The 18117-nt window shown below is 45.7% G+C and overlaps 1 protein-coding gene across 2 annotated transcripts in view; it reads right to left on the bottom strand.

The window, feature by feature from the left end:
* The window catches only part of LOC148323030 (voltage-gated potassium channel KCNC1-like), a 56385-nt gene extending 38607 nt beyond the window's left edge, over window positions 1–17778 (bottom strand). The window contains exon 1 of one of the 2 annotated variants that reach the window (XM_088317722.1): window positions 17092–17778. In XM_088317722.1, the coding sequence (XP_088173848.1) occupies window positions 17092–17634 (543 nt within the window). In that variant the 5' untranslated portion in view covers window positions 17635–17778. The remainder of the gene's footprint in view (window positions 1–17091) is intronic. The other variant, XM_088317720.1, reaches the window with a different exon arrangement.
* Window positions 17779–18117: the final 339 nt, after the last annotated feature.

The following is an 18117-nucleotide window of genomic DNA, read 5'->3' as shown; positions in this document are numbered from 1 at the left end:
AAGTATATCAGTAGTATCAAAGGTCATTAACACACACACTACACAAGGGTCCCCAATTCATTCAAATGCACTTGTCCCCTGAGCGTTCTCATCCAATCAAAAGTCAGGTCTTAGCCATCATACCTTCACAAACTCACAGATGGTGGGAAATTATAGCACTCTTATTGTAAAGGATGCAGTCAGTAATTTTCCGCTTTCAAATTAATCCAGCGGGTTGGATAGAAACGGATGGCAGGTCGCTTTTGGCCTCCGGACCATATATTTGACACCACCGGTCTAGATACTGTGTAGATCTATTTTAAAAGATGTATTGTTCAATTAAAAAGGACGTCTGAGCTTAGAAACACAGTTCATTATATTCCACACCACACAAAAGAAGTGAGACTACTATAAACATAATCATCATCATAACAATCATAATAATAATAAAATCATAATGCCATTTTATATAACACCATAAAACCAACTTGATTACCCTCCAGTAGATGCGGTGCCTCTCATTCCTTTAAAAAATTGCGGCACAAGAGGCACACAGTCCTTGACAAGGAGTAACTGATTTGCTGGGGTTGAAATGCAAGTGGACTTCAAATGATGTAGATCAGGGGTGGGCAAACATTTTGATTGGCAGGCCACAATGGGTTCTAAAATTTCACAAAGGGCCCGGACCAGGAGTAGATGAATGGAGTGTTTTGGTAATCTAACCTCATCGGAGAAAAGAAATACATTAAATTTTTAATGAAAATGAACAAAGCATTACAACAATATATATGTCTTTGAAAAACCACAGTATTTAGAAAATAAAACAATAACAAGGTTTATTCATTTAATTTTTTTCAAGTTCGGCGGGCCGGATTGAAACGTTTAATGGGCCGCATGTGGCCCCCGGACCGTAGATTGCCCACGCCTGATGTAGATGGTGCAAAGTTAGCCAGGAACATCACAGATTTGTGAACTGGGCACTTGCAGACTGCCTTCCACCCTGATCGTACATGTCCGTGTGAAACAATGCCTTCCATTCATCTACTCATGACACAGTATCAGGAACAACGGGGGCTTCAGCATCTTCCTGAAAGACACTCGGACATGATCACAAGGGCTGAGGTCGAACCGACAACCTTCAGGTTGGGAGACGACCACTCTCCCACGTGAACCATGTTGCACTGCTGATTATGCGTGTGCATATAATGACTTACAATATTATTTTCATGAACATTTAGACCTACTACGCTAATGTACTATAGCATTGGTCATGACAATGGTACGCTTAGTATTCGTTTTAGTTGTTTGAGAATGTCTGTTTTAAGTAAAATACGAAGAGTTTGAAAACATTATACATCTATTACCATTACACGATGTCACGATCCGTGTCTGTCATGCCATGTGTCTTTTGTTTTGACAGCTGTGTGGGCGTTCCTCCAGCGATCGTCTCGGGCCGGGCCATCAGCAGCTGCGAGACACGCCCACCAGCTCCACACCGGACCCCTATTCACACACTGATTGCACGCACTATTTAAGACACTTACACTGACTCCCCAGCGTCGGATCGTTATCGCACATCGCTCATGTTCATGTTCCACGTTCTAGTTTGCTCTATTGTTAATGTGTATCTGGTTACTGCGTTTTTGTGTTTTCGTCTCCGCCAGCTATTGCTCGGTGCGCTTTCTGTTTATCACTTACCTGATTGGATTCCTCTTACCCTTGTGCGGTAAGCTATTTGCGTTGTTTCTTTCTCTTGCCTTTTGCAAGCGCTTTTCGTTCCTCCGTATTGCCTTTTGCGTCCTGGTGTGAATCCCCACCAGCGCTTTCTGTTTTCCCTCGTCGTTAGTTATTTTTCATAGTTGCTATAGCCGATATCCCCGGCTAGTTCACGATTGTATATTGGAGATTGCCTTTTCTAATTATTAATAAATATCTTTGTATCACCTATTTTCTCGTGTCTGCGCTTGGAGAGTCCTGCTCGATCCACCAGCAACGGAACGATCCGACCATGGACTCTGCGGACACGGAGAAAATTTTCAAAGCGCTGGCCAGCCAAGGACGTTTGGTGGGGCAACACGAGACCGAACTCGCGAACCTTCGCGACGTGGTCGGCATGTTGGCCCACCGTTGCGAAACCTTCGACGCCCGTGTCAATAGCCTATACCCGCATGCCGCGTCAGCTGCCGATCCGACCACAGCCGCGATCGGAATGCCACCCCCGGGGTTCGCAGTACGGGAGCCCAGTCTGCTTCACCCCAGCCGGTATGAGGGGGAGCCGGGTCTCTGCGGCCCGTTTATTCATCACTACCGGTTGATTTTTGATCAACAGCCGCATACGTACGCACATGAAAGTTCAAAAATTGCGTTCATGATGAGTCTCTTGACTGGCCAAGCGAGTGCGTGGGCCATGGCCGTGAGCAATGCCCGTCCGGAAATTCGGTCCTCTTTCCCTGCGTTCCTGGCCGAATTCCAACGTGTTTTCCACCATCCCATTCGGGGAAAGGAGGCGGTGATGGAGTTACTGGACTGCACCCAGGGGAATCGGTTGGTTGCCGATTACTCCATCGCCTTCCGCATTCGCGCGGCGGAGAGCGGCTTCGACGACTGCGCTCTACGGACTGTGTTCCGTAGGGGACTGAACTCTTCCCTGAAGGATGAGCTGGCCGTCCGCGAGGACGCCGAGTCATTGGAGGAGCTCATCAGCCTGGCCATACGACTCGACAACTGCCTGCGAGAGCGACGTCGAGAGAGAGCGGCCGAGCAGCAAGTCTTCGAGCCAGTGCACCCCCGGAGCTGGGAGCTTCCGCCGGCCGACGAACCGATGCAGCTAGGAGCCAACCGCTTGGACTCCGACGAACGCCAGCGACGGCGCCGATCGGGAGCATGCTTCTACTGTGGCTTACAAGGTCATCGAGTGGCCGCTTGCCCGGGACGACGGTCACGCCGGACGTCCACCCCACGCCACGGGGAACATTGTCAGTCAGCAGCCGCCTCCAGCGACCCTCCCCACTCCGGGGAAACGACCTCCAGCTCCGAGACGCATGGATTACCTCGCTGAGACTCTAAAGACGTTACGAGACTGGTGGTCGAGGGGGAGATAATGGGCCATGAAGGCCAGCATCCGCGTCCGGGCATTGATCGACTCTGGGGCCGACGACTGCTTTATCGACTCCGGCCTAGTGGAAAAACTAGGCTGCACGGTCTCAGATCTCGGCAAGTCTGAGCGGGTTTGCGATCTCGACGGGCGCCTCCTGGCCGATATCAGACGGGTAACGCAGCCGCTAACCCTTAAAATATCGGGAAATCATATCGAGACACGCTCGTTTTTTGTTATGCCGTCCAGGGCGGCACCCATCGTCCTCGGTCTTCCCTGGCTGCAAGCACATAACCCCCTGATCGACTGGGGACGGATGGCCATTCAGAATTGGAGCCCGTTCTGCCATGCCCAGTGCCTCCGTTCGGCGGAGGAAGGTCTACAGGTTCCGCCCGCTCCGGCCGAGAACATTAACCTAGCAAACGTTCCCGCGATCTACCATGACCTCCGAGCTGCATTCAGCAAGGAACGAGCGAAATCGTTGCCGCCGCACCGCCCGTATGATTGCGCCATTGACCTAGTTCCGAACGCCTCCCTTCCGTCCGCGCGCCTGTATAAGGTCTCCCAGCCCGAGCAAACCGCCATGAAGGAGTACATCACTGAGTCCCTGGCCGCCGGGCTAATTAGACCCTCCACGTCTCCGGTAGGGGCAGGATTTTTCTTCGTCGAGAAAAAAGATAAAACCCTACGGCCCTGTGTGGACTACAAGGCCTTAAACGAGATCACGATTAAAAATCGCTACCCGCTCCCACTGCTAGACTCCGCTTTCGCCCCTTTGCAGCAAGCCGCTATATTCTCCAAGTTGGACCTTCGCAGCGCGTACCACCTCGTGCGAATCCGCGCAGGGGACGAGTGGAAAACGGCGTTTAAAACCCTGCTGGGCCATTTTGAATATCTCGTCATGCCGTTCGGGTTGTCCAATGCTCCCGCCGTATTCCAGGCCCTAATCAACGATGTCCTGCGGGACATGCTTAACGTAACCTGTTTTGTATACCTAGATGACATCCTGATCTTCTCGCGCACCGCTGAAGAACACCAGTTACAGGTTCGGGCCGTCTTACAGCGCCTCCTAGAGAACCGGTTGTACGTGAAAGCCGAGAAGTGCGAATTCCACCAGAAGTCAGTACAATTTTTGGGGTTCATCATAGAGGACAGGCAGATCAAGGCTGACCCGTCCAAAACGCGCGCCGTAGTAGACCAGCCGACGCCGGCGAACCACAAACAGTTGCAAAGGTTTTTGGGTTTCGCGAACTTTTATCGTAGGTTCATTAAGAATTATAGCCGTCAGGCGCTACCCCTCACGCGCCTCACATCCACCAAAACCAAGTTCACGTGGGATAGTCAGGCCGAGACCGCGTTCCAGAGACTGAAACAAGCCTTCACAAACCCCCCAGTATTGCGTCATCCTAACACCGAATTTCCTTTTGTTGTAGAGGTGGACGCCGTCCGACTCAGAAGTGGGGGCAGTCCTTTCCCAGCGTTCTCCGGTCGACCAGAGACTCCACACCTGCGCCTTCTTCTCCCGCCGACTCAGCGCCGCCGAGGCCAACTACGACGTGGGAAACCGTGAACTGTTGGCAGTGATGCTAGCCCTGCAGGAGTGGCGGCACTGGTTGGAGGGCACCAACGAACCATTCCTGGTCTACACCGATCACAAGAACCTTTCCTACATACGCACGTAAAAAGACTGAACCCCCGCCTGGCGCGCTGGTCCCTCCTCTTGAGCCGATACAACTACACGCTGACGTATCGACCGGGGTCTAAAAACACCAAGCCTGACGCCCTGTCGCGCATCCACGACCCGGTGGCCGAGGAAGAGGGGCCGGACAGCGTGGTGCCCAGAGACCGCCTGGTGGCTTCCCTGCAGTGGGAAGTGGAAATGCAGATTCGAGGGGCCCAGGAAGAGGCCGACAAACCCCCCGGCTGCCCAGAGGGACGGTTGTACGTGCCGGTCCCACACCACGCAGAGGTATTGAAATGGGGGCACGCGTCGAAGGTGGCTTGCCACCCAGGGGTGCGCCGGACGCTTGGCCTAATCGGCCAACGTTTCTGGTGAAAGATGTCACGGAGTACGTCCAGGCCTGTCCCGCATGTGCATCCAGCAAGGCGTCACATCAGCCTCCGGCGGGGCAGCTACGGCCATTGCCCATTCCTTCCCGGCCGTGGTCGCACATCGCGCTGGACTTCGTCACGGGCCTCCCAGCTTCCAGGGGCAACACCGTCGTCCTGACCGTCGTTGACCGCTTCTCAAAGTCCGCCCACTTCATCGCTCTGCCGACGCTCCCTTCCGCCTTGGAGACAGCCGACTTGCTCGTCTCTCACGTGTTCAAGCTTCATGGCATCCCCGAGGACTTAGTGTCAGACCGAGGCCCCCAGTTTATCTCCAAGGTGTGGAAACGCTTCTGCCAGTCCCTGGGTGCTACCTCAAGCCTGTCGTCCGGCTACCACCCCCAGTCTAACGGACAGTCAGAACGCACCAACAGAGACCTGGAAGCAGCCCTTCGTTGTGTCTGCCTCGATCGACCGTCCTCTTGGGCCGACCATCTCCCATGGGTGGAGTACGCACACAACACCCTGATCTCGTCTGCCACCGGTCGCTCAACCTTCATGACGGCCTACGGCTACCAGCCCCCGCTCTTCCCTACTCAGGCGGGGGTGGAAGAGGTTCCCTCCGTCCAGCGCCACCTCAGAAGGGCACACCGCGTCTGGAAAGAGGCCAGGGCAGCCCTTGCCCGCACGGCCGAGCGCAACCGGCGCATAGCGGACCGCCGTCGACGCCCGGCTCCGTCATACAAAGTGGGGGACAAGGTGTGGCTGTCCACCCGTGACCTCAACCTGGCGGGGTCATCACGGAAGCTGGGCCCGCGCTTCGTGGGTCCATTCGAGGTCGAGACCATCGTAAACCCCGTCTCGGTCAGGCTCAAGCTTCCCCCCACAATGAGGATTCATCCCGTGTTCCACGTCTCCCTCATCAAGCCGGCCCTCTCCAGCCCTCTGGTTCCCTCCACCGCCCCGCCGCCACCACCGAGGATCGTCGACGGTGACCCAGTCTACACGGTTCGAGAAATCCTGGACTCCAGGCGCAGGGGGCGAGGAGTACAGTACCTGGTCGACTGGGAAGGCTACGGTCCGGAGGAGCGCCAGTAGATCCCCCGCTCCTGGATCGTGTGTCCATCTCTCGTCCGCGATTACCATGCCGCTCATCCGGAAAAACCAGGTGGTCCGCCAAGAGGCGTCCGTTGAGGGAGGGGCACTGTCACGATCTGTGTCTGTCATGCCATGTGTCTTTTGTTTTGACAGCTGTGTGGGCGTTCCTCCAGCGATCGTCTCGGGCCGGGCCATCAGCAGCTGCGAGACACGGCCACCAGCTCCACACCGGACCCCTATTCACACACTGATTGCACGCACTATTTATGACACTTACACTGACTCCCCAGCGTCGGATCGTTATCCCACATCGCTCATGTTCATGTTCCACGTTCCAGTTCGTTCTATTGTTAATGTGTATCTGGTTACTGCGTTTTTGTGTTTTCGTCTCCGCCAGCTATTGCTCGGTGCGCTTTCTGTTTATCACTTACCTGATTGGATTCCTCTTACCCTTGTGCGGTAAGCTATTTGCGTTGTTTCTTTCTCTTGCCTTTTGCAAGCGCTTTTCGTTCCTCCGTATTGCCTTTTGTGTCCTGGTGTGAATCCCCACCAGCGCTTTCTGTTTTCCCTCGTCGTTAGTTATTTTTCATAGTTGCTATAGCCGATAGCCCCGGCTAGTTCACGATTGTATATTGGAGATTGCCTATTCTAATTATTAATAAATAGCTTTGTATCACCTATTTTCTCGTGTCTGCGCTTGGAGAGTCCTGCTCCATCCACCAGCGTTGCTGGTGGATCATAACACACGATAGTCATTAAACTTTTTTCTCATCATGTAATAAAGCTTTTGGGCACAGTTTGACTATGGAACCTCCACTCATCCTGTTCTGAGTTACAGGTGAGCAGGAGTCTCTCCCGGCTGACTTTGAGTGTGGGTCTGGCACCTACAGTCTTTTCATTTTCCGTAAATTTATTTCTTATGGAAAAATTAGACATCCAAAATAAATGTTTTTTGACCACCATCACAGAACATATTGTTTTCAACTTTAGAGGCTCTATTGAAGCTGAACAGACTACGACTATGAACATTTTCACTTTTAAAGTCATTATGTAGGTTTTACTATACCTCACTCAAGTATCTAGGCAATGCTAAAGAAAAATTTCTCTTTTGAGAAACAGAAGCACCACTCCACAATTATCTCAAATGGGAAATTGTTTGCACATTGATTATTAATGAGCTTGTTAATACTTTATTAAGACCGCATTAAGTCATTGGAGAAGCACAGCGGGAATGACCTGCACTATAAATAGCTTATACTTTACTCCAATTTTTTGCTAATTCCTTAGTTGTTAATTGTATCTTGTTGGCCAATTTGTGCATCTATCCAATTTATCATAAATTATATTGCATAGACTTGTGCCAGGTGCAAATGATATGACCTCATGGAGTCTACAGAAAGGCAGAGATATAACACTATTGTACATGCATCATTAAACATGAAAATTGGTCAATAAGTTTGAAACTTCATATACTTGGGAATCACATAGTATGTGTGAGGATGATATATTGGTGTATTCATACTGTACCATGACATATAGTGATGCAATATATTGCAATTTGTCCCAGTCGTCAATGTATGAATATTGTATTGTCATTTTATGAATGTGCCTTTATTTTAAAGTGCTACCAAAATAGATGAATTTCAAAGACAGTAAAATTAAGAGAGTAATGACGTTAAAGTGCAGCTATAGCATGAAAATAATGTACAGTATATGACAAAAGCTACCTAGACATCCCTTTCGCCTACTCAAATGCTGCACAGTTCATCCAGGCAGATCATGCTGCAGTAATCCACTTCATGAGTGTGTGTGCGTGTGTGTGCGCGTGTGCGTGCGTGCGTGCGTGGGGGTGTGTGTGTGTGTGTGCACATACTGGTTAAACCAAGAATGAGGTTCTCCGCACAAGCTATTTATTAGTTATGCTTGTTTGGCGGCTTTGGAGCTTGATGTTGACTGTGTTATGGACCTCGTGTGATGTGATGACAGTAAAGATCATGCAGAGGTTAAATATTAGTTCCTGTCATCAAATACAGTTCTCTCTCTCTCTCTCTCTCTCTCTGTCTTTCTCTCTCTCTTTCTGGTGACACAGAGAGAAAGAAAGCTCTGTCGCAGCATTATCCTGAAAAGCACAGAGGGGGAAGGGGGACCCTGGTGGATATATTGCCTATGGCGCAACAAACCAGCAGATAGAGAGGCACAAAGCTTGAAGGGATGCTTTAAAAACATGGGGACTCATTAAAAATTTAATAGTAGTAAAGAAGAAAATTCTCATTAGGAAGTTATTGTTTTGTTTTATTTTTGAACAATGTAGAGCATAAGTAAGGTTTGCTGTCATCTACATGAAAAAAATGTAAAAATGAAAATTAATATAATTCATAAGTTGTATTCATTTCATTTCACATTTTGTTACTACAGGTTTGCATGCTTGATTTACAATTTCATGTCACCCCTTTAACTCTACTGTGTCCTCCGAAGATGAGAGCAGTGTTACTGAAACTTGCGAGAGCGTGTAGCTTTTACTGTTGTCGGAGACGCACATTCAGGGCCTTATTTTCAAAGAGAGACGCACGTGTGCTCGGCGTAAAAACTGGCGCATCTTCATTTTCATGCCAGAGCAACTCTAGTTTACCATGTTTGGGGATTAGGCAGAAGGCATTGGATCTCGTTGGGCTCCTTGTAAATCATTGTGGAAATTAATTCATTGCACTAATTATTATCAATATCAACTTAAATATATATTTAAAAGCAAATTCACCTGAAATGTTATTTGTTTGTGTTTTGTGTACAGACAGCAATGTGATTCAAACTATTCCTATTCACACTAAACTGCCAATTGTTCACTGTTCCTACCCAAAAGCACACAATAATCTCTTGGTCATATGTGAAAGGGCATTTCTTAGATCCAACCCAAAATCAATTAGGGTTGGAAATATAAGATCCTGGAGTAACGTGTCTTTGCTGTATTATCAAGCTCCTTATGTTGAGCAGCACATCTCTCTAAACAGCCATGTAATTGGCTAAGGCTGAGTGGCTCCCAAGAAGCCATTGCTATAATCTTTTTGTGTCATTTTTATTTCTTTTGGGTATATAGATGGCATGTGAGATACATGTTTTGTGTTAATCTTATTTCTTTGTTTCATTGTTTGCTTGTATGCTGAGTTTTTTTTTTTGGTTTTGATTTGAAACCGTGACTCTAAAGAGTGTGGTGACCAGTGAAGTCCCTCCCCTGACGTTGTCTAGTAGACTATTGCCAAGACACCATTTATTGGTTAGAGTTATTGTTATTGACGGTGATTCCTAATAGTTTCATTACATCTGTCATTGAATTGGGGTGATCCCTTAGGGGATTGAGTCCTGGTGAGCTGGCATCGGATGAGCTAGCGCGGACGAGCTAGCGCGGATGAGCTAGCGCCTTGTAATGCAGCGCGCCTAGTATATGCATCAAAGACGGAAATAGCACCCTCAACTGGTCTTGCGCCATTTGATGCAGCGCGTCGTATGGCCGTAAAAATACGGTATACACCCGATGACACCCGAATACACCTGAAAGCAGCAGACATCTCCATCCTTTCAGTAAGAAAGCTGACCATTGGAGACGTAAAATATGATCAGTCTGCTTTTCAAATGGTTGAAAGTGTTTGTTCAGTCCTCTGACCAATATTTAACGCTAAATTGCGATTGATATAAAACTAAGAGATGTGATCATTTTTACAAAAAAAGTCAGTTATGTATCAAATGTTTGTTATGGAAATGACAGTAGACAGTATTTTTCTTCAACACAAACGTAAGATAGCGATTATAATTCTAATTAAGCATTCAACTATTAATGTTTTCGTCTGATTGTAAAGTGACTGATAACTGTGATGAGTCGAGTCGTTAAAACTTAATACCAATGTGCAATCTCATATGTTGTTAAATACAGTTTAGCAATTATGTAAATCAAATTATACATTGTTTACAAGTGCTTCATATTCCATATAAATTAATCATCATACCCACAATTATACACAGTATACAGCTAATAAAATAAATTATGCAGGAATATTATTATAAGTAAAAAAAGTGGGCGTCCACCTGAGTTATTCTTCCAGTTGTCCTTGGTCTTGCGTGGGTTGGTGACTCCTACTGATAATTGCCTCATCATATACCGTATTTGCCAATCAACGGGCACAGCACAAGTTGAGGGTGCTATTTCTGTCTTTGATACTAGACTGGACGCGCCGCACTATCTCACGCATGCTAGCACGCATTCAAACAAGGTTGGCTGCCAGTAGCGGAACCTTTCCAATGAGGGATGTCAGGGCAACACTAGAAATTAACAACGTCAGTGGAGGGATTTCACTGGTCACCACACTCCTTAGAGTCACGGTTTCAAATCAAAACCATAAATATCTCTGAACAGCATAAAAGCAAATAATGAAACAAAGAAATAGAATTAACATAAAACATGCAACTCTCATGCCATTCATATCCCCAAAAGAAATAAAAATAACACAAAAACGACACTGATGCATAATGGTAGCCTCCGCCTCAGCCAATCAGATGGCTGGTTAGAGAGATGTGAGAGATTGGTGTGCTTTGGGCAGTGTGTTTTTTTTTGTAGTCTGTTGTCTAAACCTGTGATGTTTCTTGCTTGCAATAACACGAATGATAAGACAGACTACAACATTGTGGACAGCTGCCCCTTTGTCCAGCTTTCTCTTGCGCCCTCACCCAAACACATGTATTTGTCACAGTCAATTCAAAGCATAGATGTCTCAGACTTTGGCCAGCAGGGTATGCTAACATGCATTCTGCAATGCTCCAAAGTGATTAGGTTCAATGATCAAAAGAGTTCCTCTGTCCATGTAATAAGAATGTCGCATGACTTATGGTCGTGAAAATACGGTACATAATTGCAATTGATCATATCATACATTATTGTAGTGGGGAAAATGCAATGAAAAATAGTCAAAATAATTCTTACTATTATTTAAAAGTAGAGGTAAATAGTCCTTGCAATTCAATTAAAATAAAAATAGCTAAGAGTATCTCATCATCACCTCAAATTTCATTATCATCTCATTTATGTTTAAAAGGATATATACAGCTTAAAGTAAAAAAAACTGAGCCTGAAATGTTGACGCATTTCACAAAAAAGCTAAAAAACGAATAAAAAAAATTGCTGTATTTCATCAAATCTACCAATATCGGTCTGTGTTTATTTTTGTTTTAGTGACCCCGACATCAATGCAAACAAGAGGACTGTTCATACTCTCAATGTGACTTTTACTTATCTGAATAAAATTAACTAATTGCAGACATGTTGGCAACGTGGGCATATTAACGTACCTTTTCCCACAGGAACTGGTTATTACCATGCCATCCACTTTATTTGAAGGAGCGGTATGAAGGTTTTGCTTACAAAGGAACACCGTTCAGCTCAGACATTGGCCTGTATAAGACTGTCTGAGACGTACAACTGGATCAATAAAAGGGTACGAGCAAACCAGCATGCTGAGATCGGCAAAAAATAAATAGGGGTTTGGGGGGGGGAATGACCCCCAGACACTCCCTCATCCTCTACTACTGTTCCTTATTCTTACTCTTTGTGCCTTCGAATTCACCCACAACCCCCACCAACCAAAAAAAAAAAAACCTTTTCTCAGTGTGTGGCTCTGTCCTGTGCTGCAGAGTACAGCGCAGTCAGCTACTACAGGCACTGCAGTGTTATGCTATAGCACAAGCAGTCAGCTGGATAACATCCACCAATGAAAGGGTGGGGGGGGGGGGGTAATTGGTGTAGCAGTGAATGAATGGGTGAAGAGTAGATGGGGGTGAGTTTGGGGGATCTGAATAAGCTGCAATTCTGCAGTACTCTGCTAACAAATTTTGCTTTTAAAACAGCTAGCGGTGTCAGTGGTGATGACTTTGAAATTACTGCATGGTAAACCAATTAAAAAGCATATGAAGTGACCTAAAATTCCAAACCCTCAGCTTGTCACATGGATGCACTGACCGAGTGAGCTGTGCGCCTTGATTTTCACTTATCCTATTTCAAAATTTCCTTGGCAAAAAATTGAGCTAATCGGGTGAAAGTGAGGTGCTGCCAGACCTGAAGTGCTGCGGTGGTTACTGCAGATGCTGCTGCAATGGCACCCTCCCCTCCATCTTCCCAAGCTATCTTTATGCGACTGTACTGGCAATCAAAATGTAGACTGCACTACTTTCAAAGTCACCTCTGCTTTTATGTTTACGCTACCCTTCAACTATCATTCAATTCCTTTTTGTTTTTACTGTCATCCCTTTTAGCCTCCGATCAGTCATTTAGCTGTCATCTTATTTTCTGACTTGGTGGATTTTCTATAACACGAGTCAAAAGGCAGGATTTGGTTGATTAAGACCAAAGGTGCCAGGATTTAAGGCCAACCTTGAGCAAACGGTGCAACTCATGATTTAATGTTAATTACCAGCGGAATGTTGATTATTTATTGACTCCATAGCCGTTTTGAAAACAATTTGAAATCATTTAATGAAGGAAAAATGATGGGATACAAAAAAAAAATCAATATGGAATGCCACAGCTGCCATGGCCACGAGTTTAAGATGACCTGCCACTTTTGAGACGCACAGTGACCATCCAGGCCCATCCCCGGACATGCGGCAGTGGTGTCCTTGCGCAAGACACCGATACCCCAAAGTGCCCCGCTGGCACTTAACAAACCTGTGTGTGTTTGCTGTATCCACTACTGTGATGGGTCAAATGCAAAGGTCAAATTTCGTGCACATGACAGATAAAGATGATTACTACAGTATGATCAAGTGTCCTAAAGTGTAGTGCAAAATTTGACACTGACCAAAATTTGTGTGCATATTCTTTAAATGTTGCACTAGAGTAGATGTAAACCCACCATCATGCATGATATCCCTGAGGAATTTAGATCAAGGAGCATCTGAAGGAATTATCCCACGTTCCAAGTTATCATTCGCTGGCCAACAAAGAACAAAGAATTTTGAAAAATCTTCACACCTTTGTTCAATTGCACCCCGACAGAACTCCCTGAGGGACACGGTCGAATGCCTTCTCCAAGTCCAAAACGGACTGGTTGGGCGAACTCCCAAGCACCCTCGAGCACCCCACCGAGGGTGTAGAACTGGTCCACTGCTCCACGTCCGGGACGAAAACAACACTGCTCCTCCTGAATCCGAGATTCAACCTCCTGACAGACCCTCCCCTGAATAGACGCTGAGGAGTGTGATTCCTCTTCGTAAAAAGGGACACCACCACTCTGGTCTGCCAATCTAGAGGTCCACGCAATGTTGTAGTGCCGTGTCAACCATGACAACAACCAGAGCCTTTAGGAACTCCGGGCTGATCTCATCCACCCCCGGGGCTTTAGCGCCATGGTGCTTTTTAACCACCTCGGTTACTTCAACCCCAAAGATAAGCGAGTCCACCCTGGAGTCTACAGGCTCTGCTTCTTCAATGGAAGAGGTGTTGGTTCAGTTGAGGAGGTCTTCGAAGTATTCTCCCCAATGACTCACAATGCCCCAGGTTGAGGTCAGCAGCAGCCCATCTCTGCTTTACTCAGTATTCATTGTGCACTGCTTCCCTCTCCTGGGACATCGGATGGTGGACTAGGATTTCCTCAAATCCATTTGGAAGTCATTTTCCATGACCTCTCCATACTACACCCTCGTCCAAATTTTCTGCATTCTCTCTGGCCGGCTGGTATCTGTAAGTTGCCTCCAAAGTCCCACAGGCCAAAAAGACCAGGGAGGACTCCCTTACGGCCGGCATCCACCAGCGGGGTTCGGAGATTGCCACAGCTTATGGCCACAGCTCCGATCGGCCTCCTCAACAATGGTGGCACGAAACATGGTCCCCTCTGACTCAATGTCCCTTGTCTCCCCCAGAACGCTGAGGAAGGTGATTACACACGATAAAGGTAAGAGTGTACAAACGGATTTTCAGTGTCTAACAAAGTTGCTGGTCGAAGATCTCAAAGCTTATTTGTACACTGAAAAACACCAAAATTATGTTTGACACGAGAGTTCATCTATGAAGTTGACTGATTTCCTTGATAGACACAGGAACGTAGGATGGACAACAAAACATTTATGAGGAAGAATACTAAAGACAGAGTGACAATTTTTCTTTGTTGAATAAATATCCTCGCGTGAATACTGTTTTATTATTTCCTTTATTACAATGAAAAGATGACAGAAGTGGTATTAATTAGAATATTGAAATAAGACTTCAAAAGAGAGCTGTTATGGTTTTTGTGTTATTTTCTACCCATACAAAAGAGACATAATATAAATCAGGGCTACTAAATGTATTTAAATATATATTTTTTTATTGTGATAATGACACATGCAATGCATATGCAAAAGATGTGCAATAAGTTCATAGAAAGTTTATATGCTTTAACCAATCAGATGCATTAAACATTGCGATAATATCAATACAGCAATATGCAACAATCAAATTGGGGATTACTTTTTTTTTTCAATATCATGCTGCCCTATATTAGAGTTATCATGCGCCGAGTGTCCTCTTCTTTGGAAATCAAAATATGATCAACCCACATTTACTGTTGATCCACATCCCAGCATTCACCACACATATAGGCATACACTATATGCAAGTATTATGAGTATATGTACTGTTTTTTTGTGTTTTGTTTTTTCCACATCCATGAATTTCGTGTGTTATCATCAAAGACATGAATCAGACGAGATATGTAGAGATGTTGCTATCATAGTTGCAGCTTCCTGCAATAAAATATAACCCATTAGGTAGCCTATTATAGCCATACTATTATCGATTACTCAGCGATATAAGTGTGCGTCTGTCCACATTTGTGTCCCACGTATACGTTTGTACGGGTTCAAGTATGTTTGTGCATGTACTTGTGCAGTTATAGCAATACATATTCATAGTTTTGTTGGCCAATATAAAAAAAACACTCACACATTGTCATTTAGGGCATAATGGCTGCTGCGATTCCTTGAAAACTTGCTTTACAAACTATCCTGATAGAGGTAGGGCCCATTATGGGGTTTGAAATTCCGGATGCAAAACAAAAACTATTGTCCCCAATATAGTTGTTAGGCCAATTTATAAATGCAGGGTCACATAGAAATGCAAGTGGGATGCAGATGAATCTTCCAGTCAGGGTAGAACACCGAGCCAATGCTGTTTTGTGAAAAAATGTTCAGTAATAAGTCAAACATGAAATATTTCTTTTGTTAACCAAAATCTAATTAAATTATCATCTTTAATCAAATTGAGATATATTTCTTAAAGTTTACAACATAAAACATGTCCATTCAAAAAATGTTGGGTATTTAGTTTTATTTCATGTGTATTATTTTTCCGTATTCACGTCTTGTCTAACTCTTACTTTCCACTCGTCAGCCGTCTCCTTTGGGTCTACTAATCCCTCCTGTTTTTTTGTCTTTAGTCTAGTTGTAGCTCATCATCAGTTTTGTTCCCTGTTTTTTTCTTTTATCTTTCTTTAGCGGGCCCTCCATATCAAGAGTGCAGAATACAGAATTGTGAACTCAACAAGTACGGTCTTTCTCAGAATCTATTTGAGAACGTGCATCCAAAGAGATGCTAGTCTCTTTGCAATTGCTACAGCTATGCAATTATGAGTTTCTCCATCCCTGACATGTTACTGTAAAATTATAAACGAGAAAAAAAATCTTGCGATTTCTTTGCCGACCAAGTCTTCTCAAGTCACCTACTGATGCATCCTTGATTTAAGATTGAAGACTGAAGAATGTCTGAGTATTTATTGTGTTCTTGTTTAATCGTACTGTAGATTTGAAAAGAACTTGGGTCATTTGTGATGACATTTCACAAGCTCACAAGGACGTAAGAAGAGACAAGAATGCAAATTGAGAAATGGCTAGTTAAAGTGCAAATGACATGCTGGACCGGTTGCCAGACAATCACGAGGCACGAATAGAGACAGAAAACCATTCACACAGTCACTGATGAAGAGCGGAACCCCACTGCCTGTAGAAAAGTCAGGTGAGTGTTTCACTGCGCCATCAATGAAACTCTGAAAAGAATTCCTTTTCGTCTTAAAGTTCAACTTTTTAAAATGAAAAATGCAGTGCGTTCACTAGATTACGGACCAGTATCATTTTACCAATAATGCAAAAACGTAAAAGCTGGACGCATACAAACACTGATTTCAAGGACAAATGTTGGGCCTTTAGATCAACTTAAAATCAGCAGTACAGGTACAGGAGTAATGATGAATTGATAAATGCAGACATATTGTCGATGATTAGTGACAGAAATTCATTCAGTCAATAAAGTATTACAAATTAAAACCAGAAAAGCACAAGCTTAAGTGTTGTGTTATACATTCCATCACAACACACAGACCAGCAGGCACTGACTCAACCTAAAGTGGAGCTGCGTTTACTGAGGAAATATGAGACTCTATCCAGAGCAACTTACTTCACACATAAGTGCCATTGAGGGACCTTGCTTGAATCTTGCATTTGATCCTCATGACCCATTGTATTGTCCCTAATGTGTTTTTTTGTTTGTTTTTTTAAAGGTAAAGTGAATATTAATTAACATTTTCATGCATAAATTACTGTTTATATCCTAGAATATAATGTACACCAGTTTTGAATTTGATCTTTGTCTTGAACTTTTCTTGGGTCAACTTTTTTCCACATGCATATCTTTGTGCGGAAACTACCATCATTCTCTTGAAATCTCCTGCCAATGCAGGTTTGTGCAAACTTTTCCCGCAGCAATGCGCAATGGGCCATAGTGGAGTGACGAATGCAATATGCAGAGCAACGTGCGTGCAAAGAGAGAACATCCGAAAATAGCGAAAGCCTGTTCGTCCACTCACCCGGGCGTATTTGGATGAGTAGGGGTCCTCAAAGAGCGCCCACATCTTGGGCTGCCACACCTCCCACCACGACGCCCTGCGACCATCCTCCTGCATGCACAGCCGCTTCAGGTCACCGTCAGCTCCGCCGGTGAGAGCCGGGTCTTCCTCAGGCGGGTCTGGCTCGGGGTTCTCGAAGCTGTCCAGAGCTTCCTCCGCGTCGCGGTGCTGCCGATAATTCATCCAGCAGCATGCCTCAACGTCCGTCTCATCGATGCCCCAGAAGGCGAGTTCTTCCTCGAACAGCGGCCCACAAACATCGTTCGGACAATGAAGTTTCCCGGTGCGATAGTAGTTGAGGATGAAAGCAAAAGTGGCCGGATGGCGATCAAAGAAGAACTCGTCCGACTTGGGATCGTAGTCGAAGTTGCTGTAGGCGTCGGGCTCCGTCAGCCAGGACAAGCGCGTACCCGGCAGCGTCTTGAGGGTGCTCCGATAGGTCTCGTGTCGGATCCCGCCGCAGTTGATCACGATCTTCTCGCTATCTGACGCCGAGCAAGTCATGGCTGCGATCGGGCATGCTTCGGTCGGTGCGCCCGAGTGGTGATAATGGTGGTGGTCGTGGGATGCTGATTCTGCTAGTACCCTGTCCCATTCACTGCAGATCCCCGCTGTGTATTTAGTCTCTGTAAAGGCATCCTTGCAAGGTGTCACGGAGACGAGGAGGAGAGAGAGGTAGTGAAGGAGGAGTCTGCGCAGCGCCAGTGTGCTGCTGTGAGAGAGATGAGGTAGAATATAATATAGGCTAGAAGGGAAGCTGCTTTTATGAATCAATGACATTCCCACTGCGACAGATTATTGTTTTATGGAATGGTCGAATTCATATTATGGGGATGAATTAAAGTCAAATTACAACCCAAGATTATGATTAAATTATATGATTGTACTATTCACCTGTGTCTGATATGCCTATATATATATTAAATGTCATCTGAACTGGGATTCAGTAATGGAATGTGTTGGGGTTTTCTACAGTAACAGAGAACA

Source organism: Idiotropiscis lumnitzeri, chromosome 15 (assembly GCF_059441095.1).
Source record: "Idiotropiscis lumnitzeri isolate Australia: NSW breed Sydney's pygmy pipehorse chromosome 15, RoL_Ilum_1.0, whole genome shotgun sequence".
Classification (NCBI taxonomy): domain Eukaryota; kingdom Metazoa; phylum Chordata; class Actinopteri; order Syngnathiformes; family Syngnathidae; genus Idiotropiscis; species Idiotropiscis lumnitzeri.
Note: the sequence above shows the minus strand (reverse complement) of the source record. Positions and strands in the feature narration are given on the sequence as shown.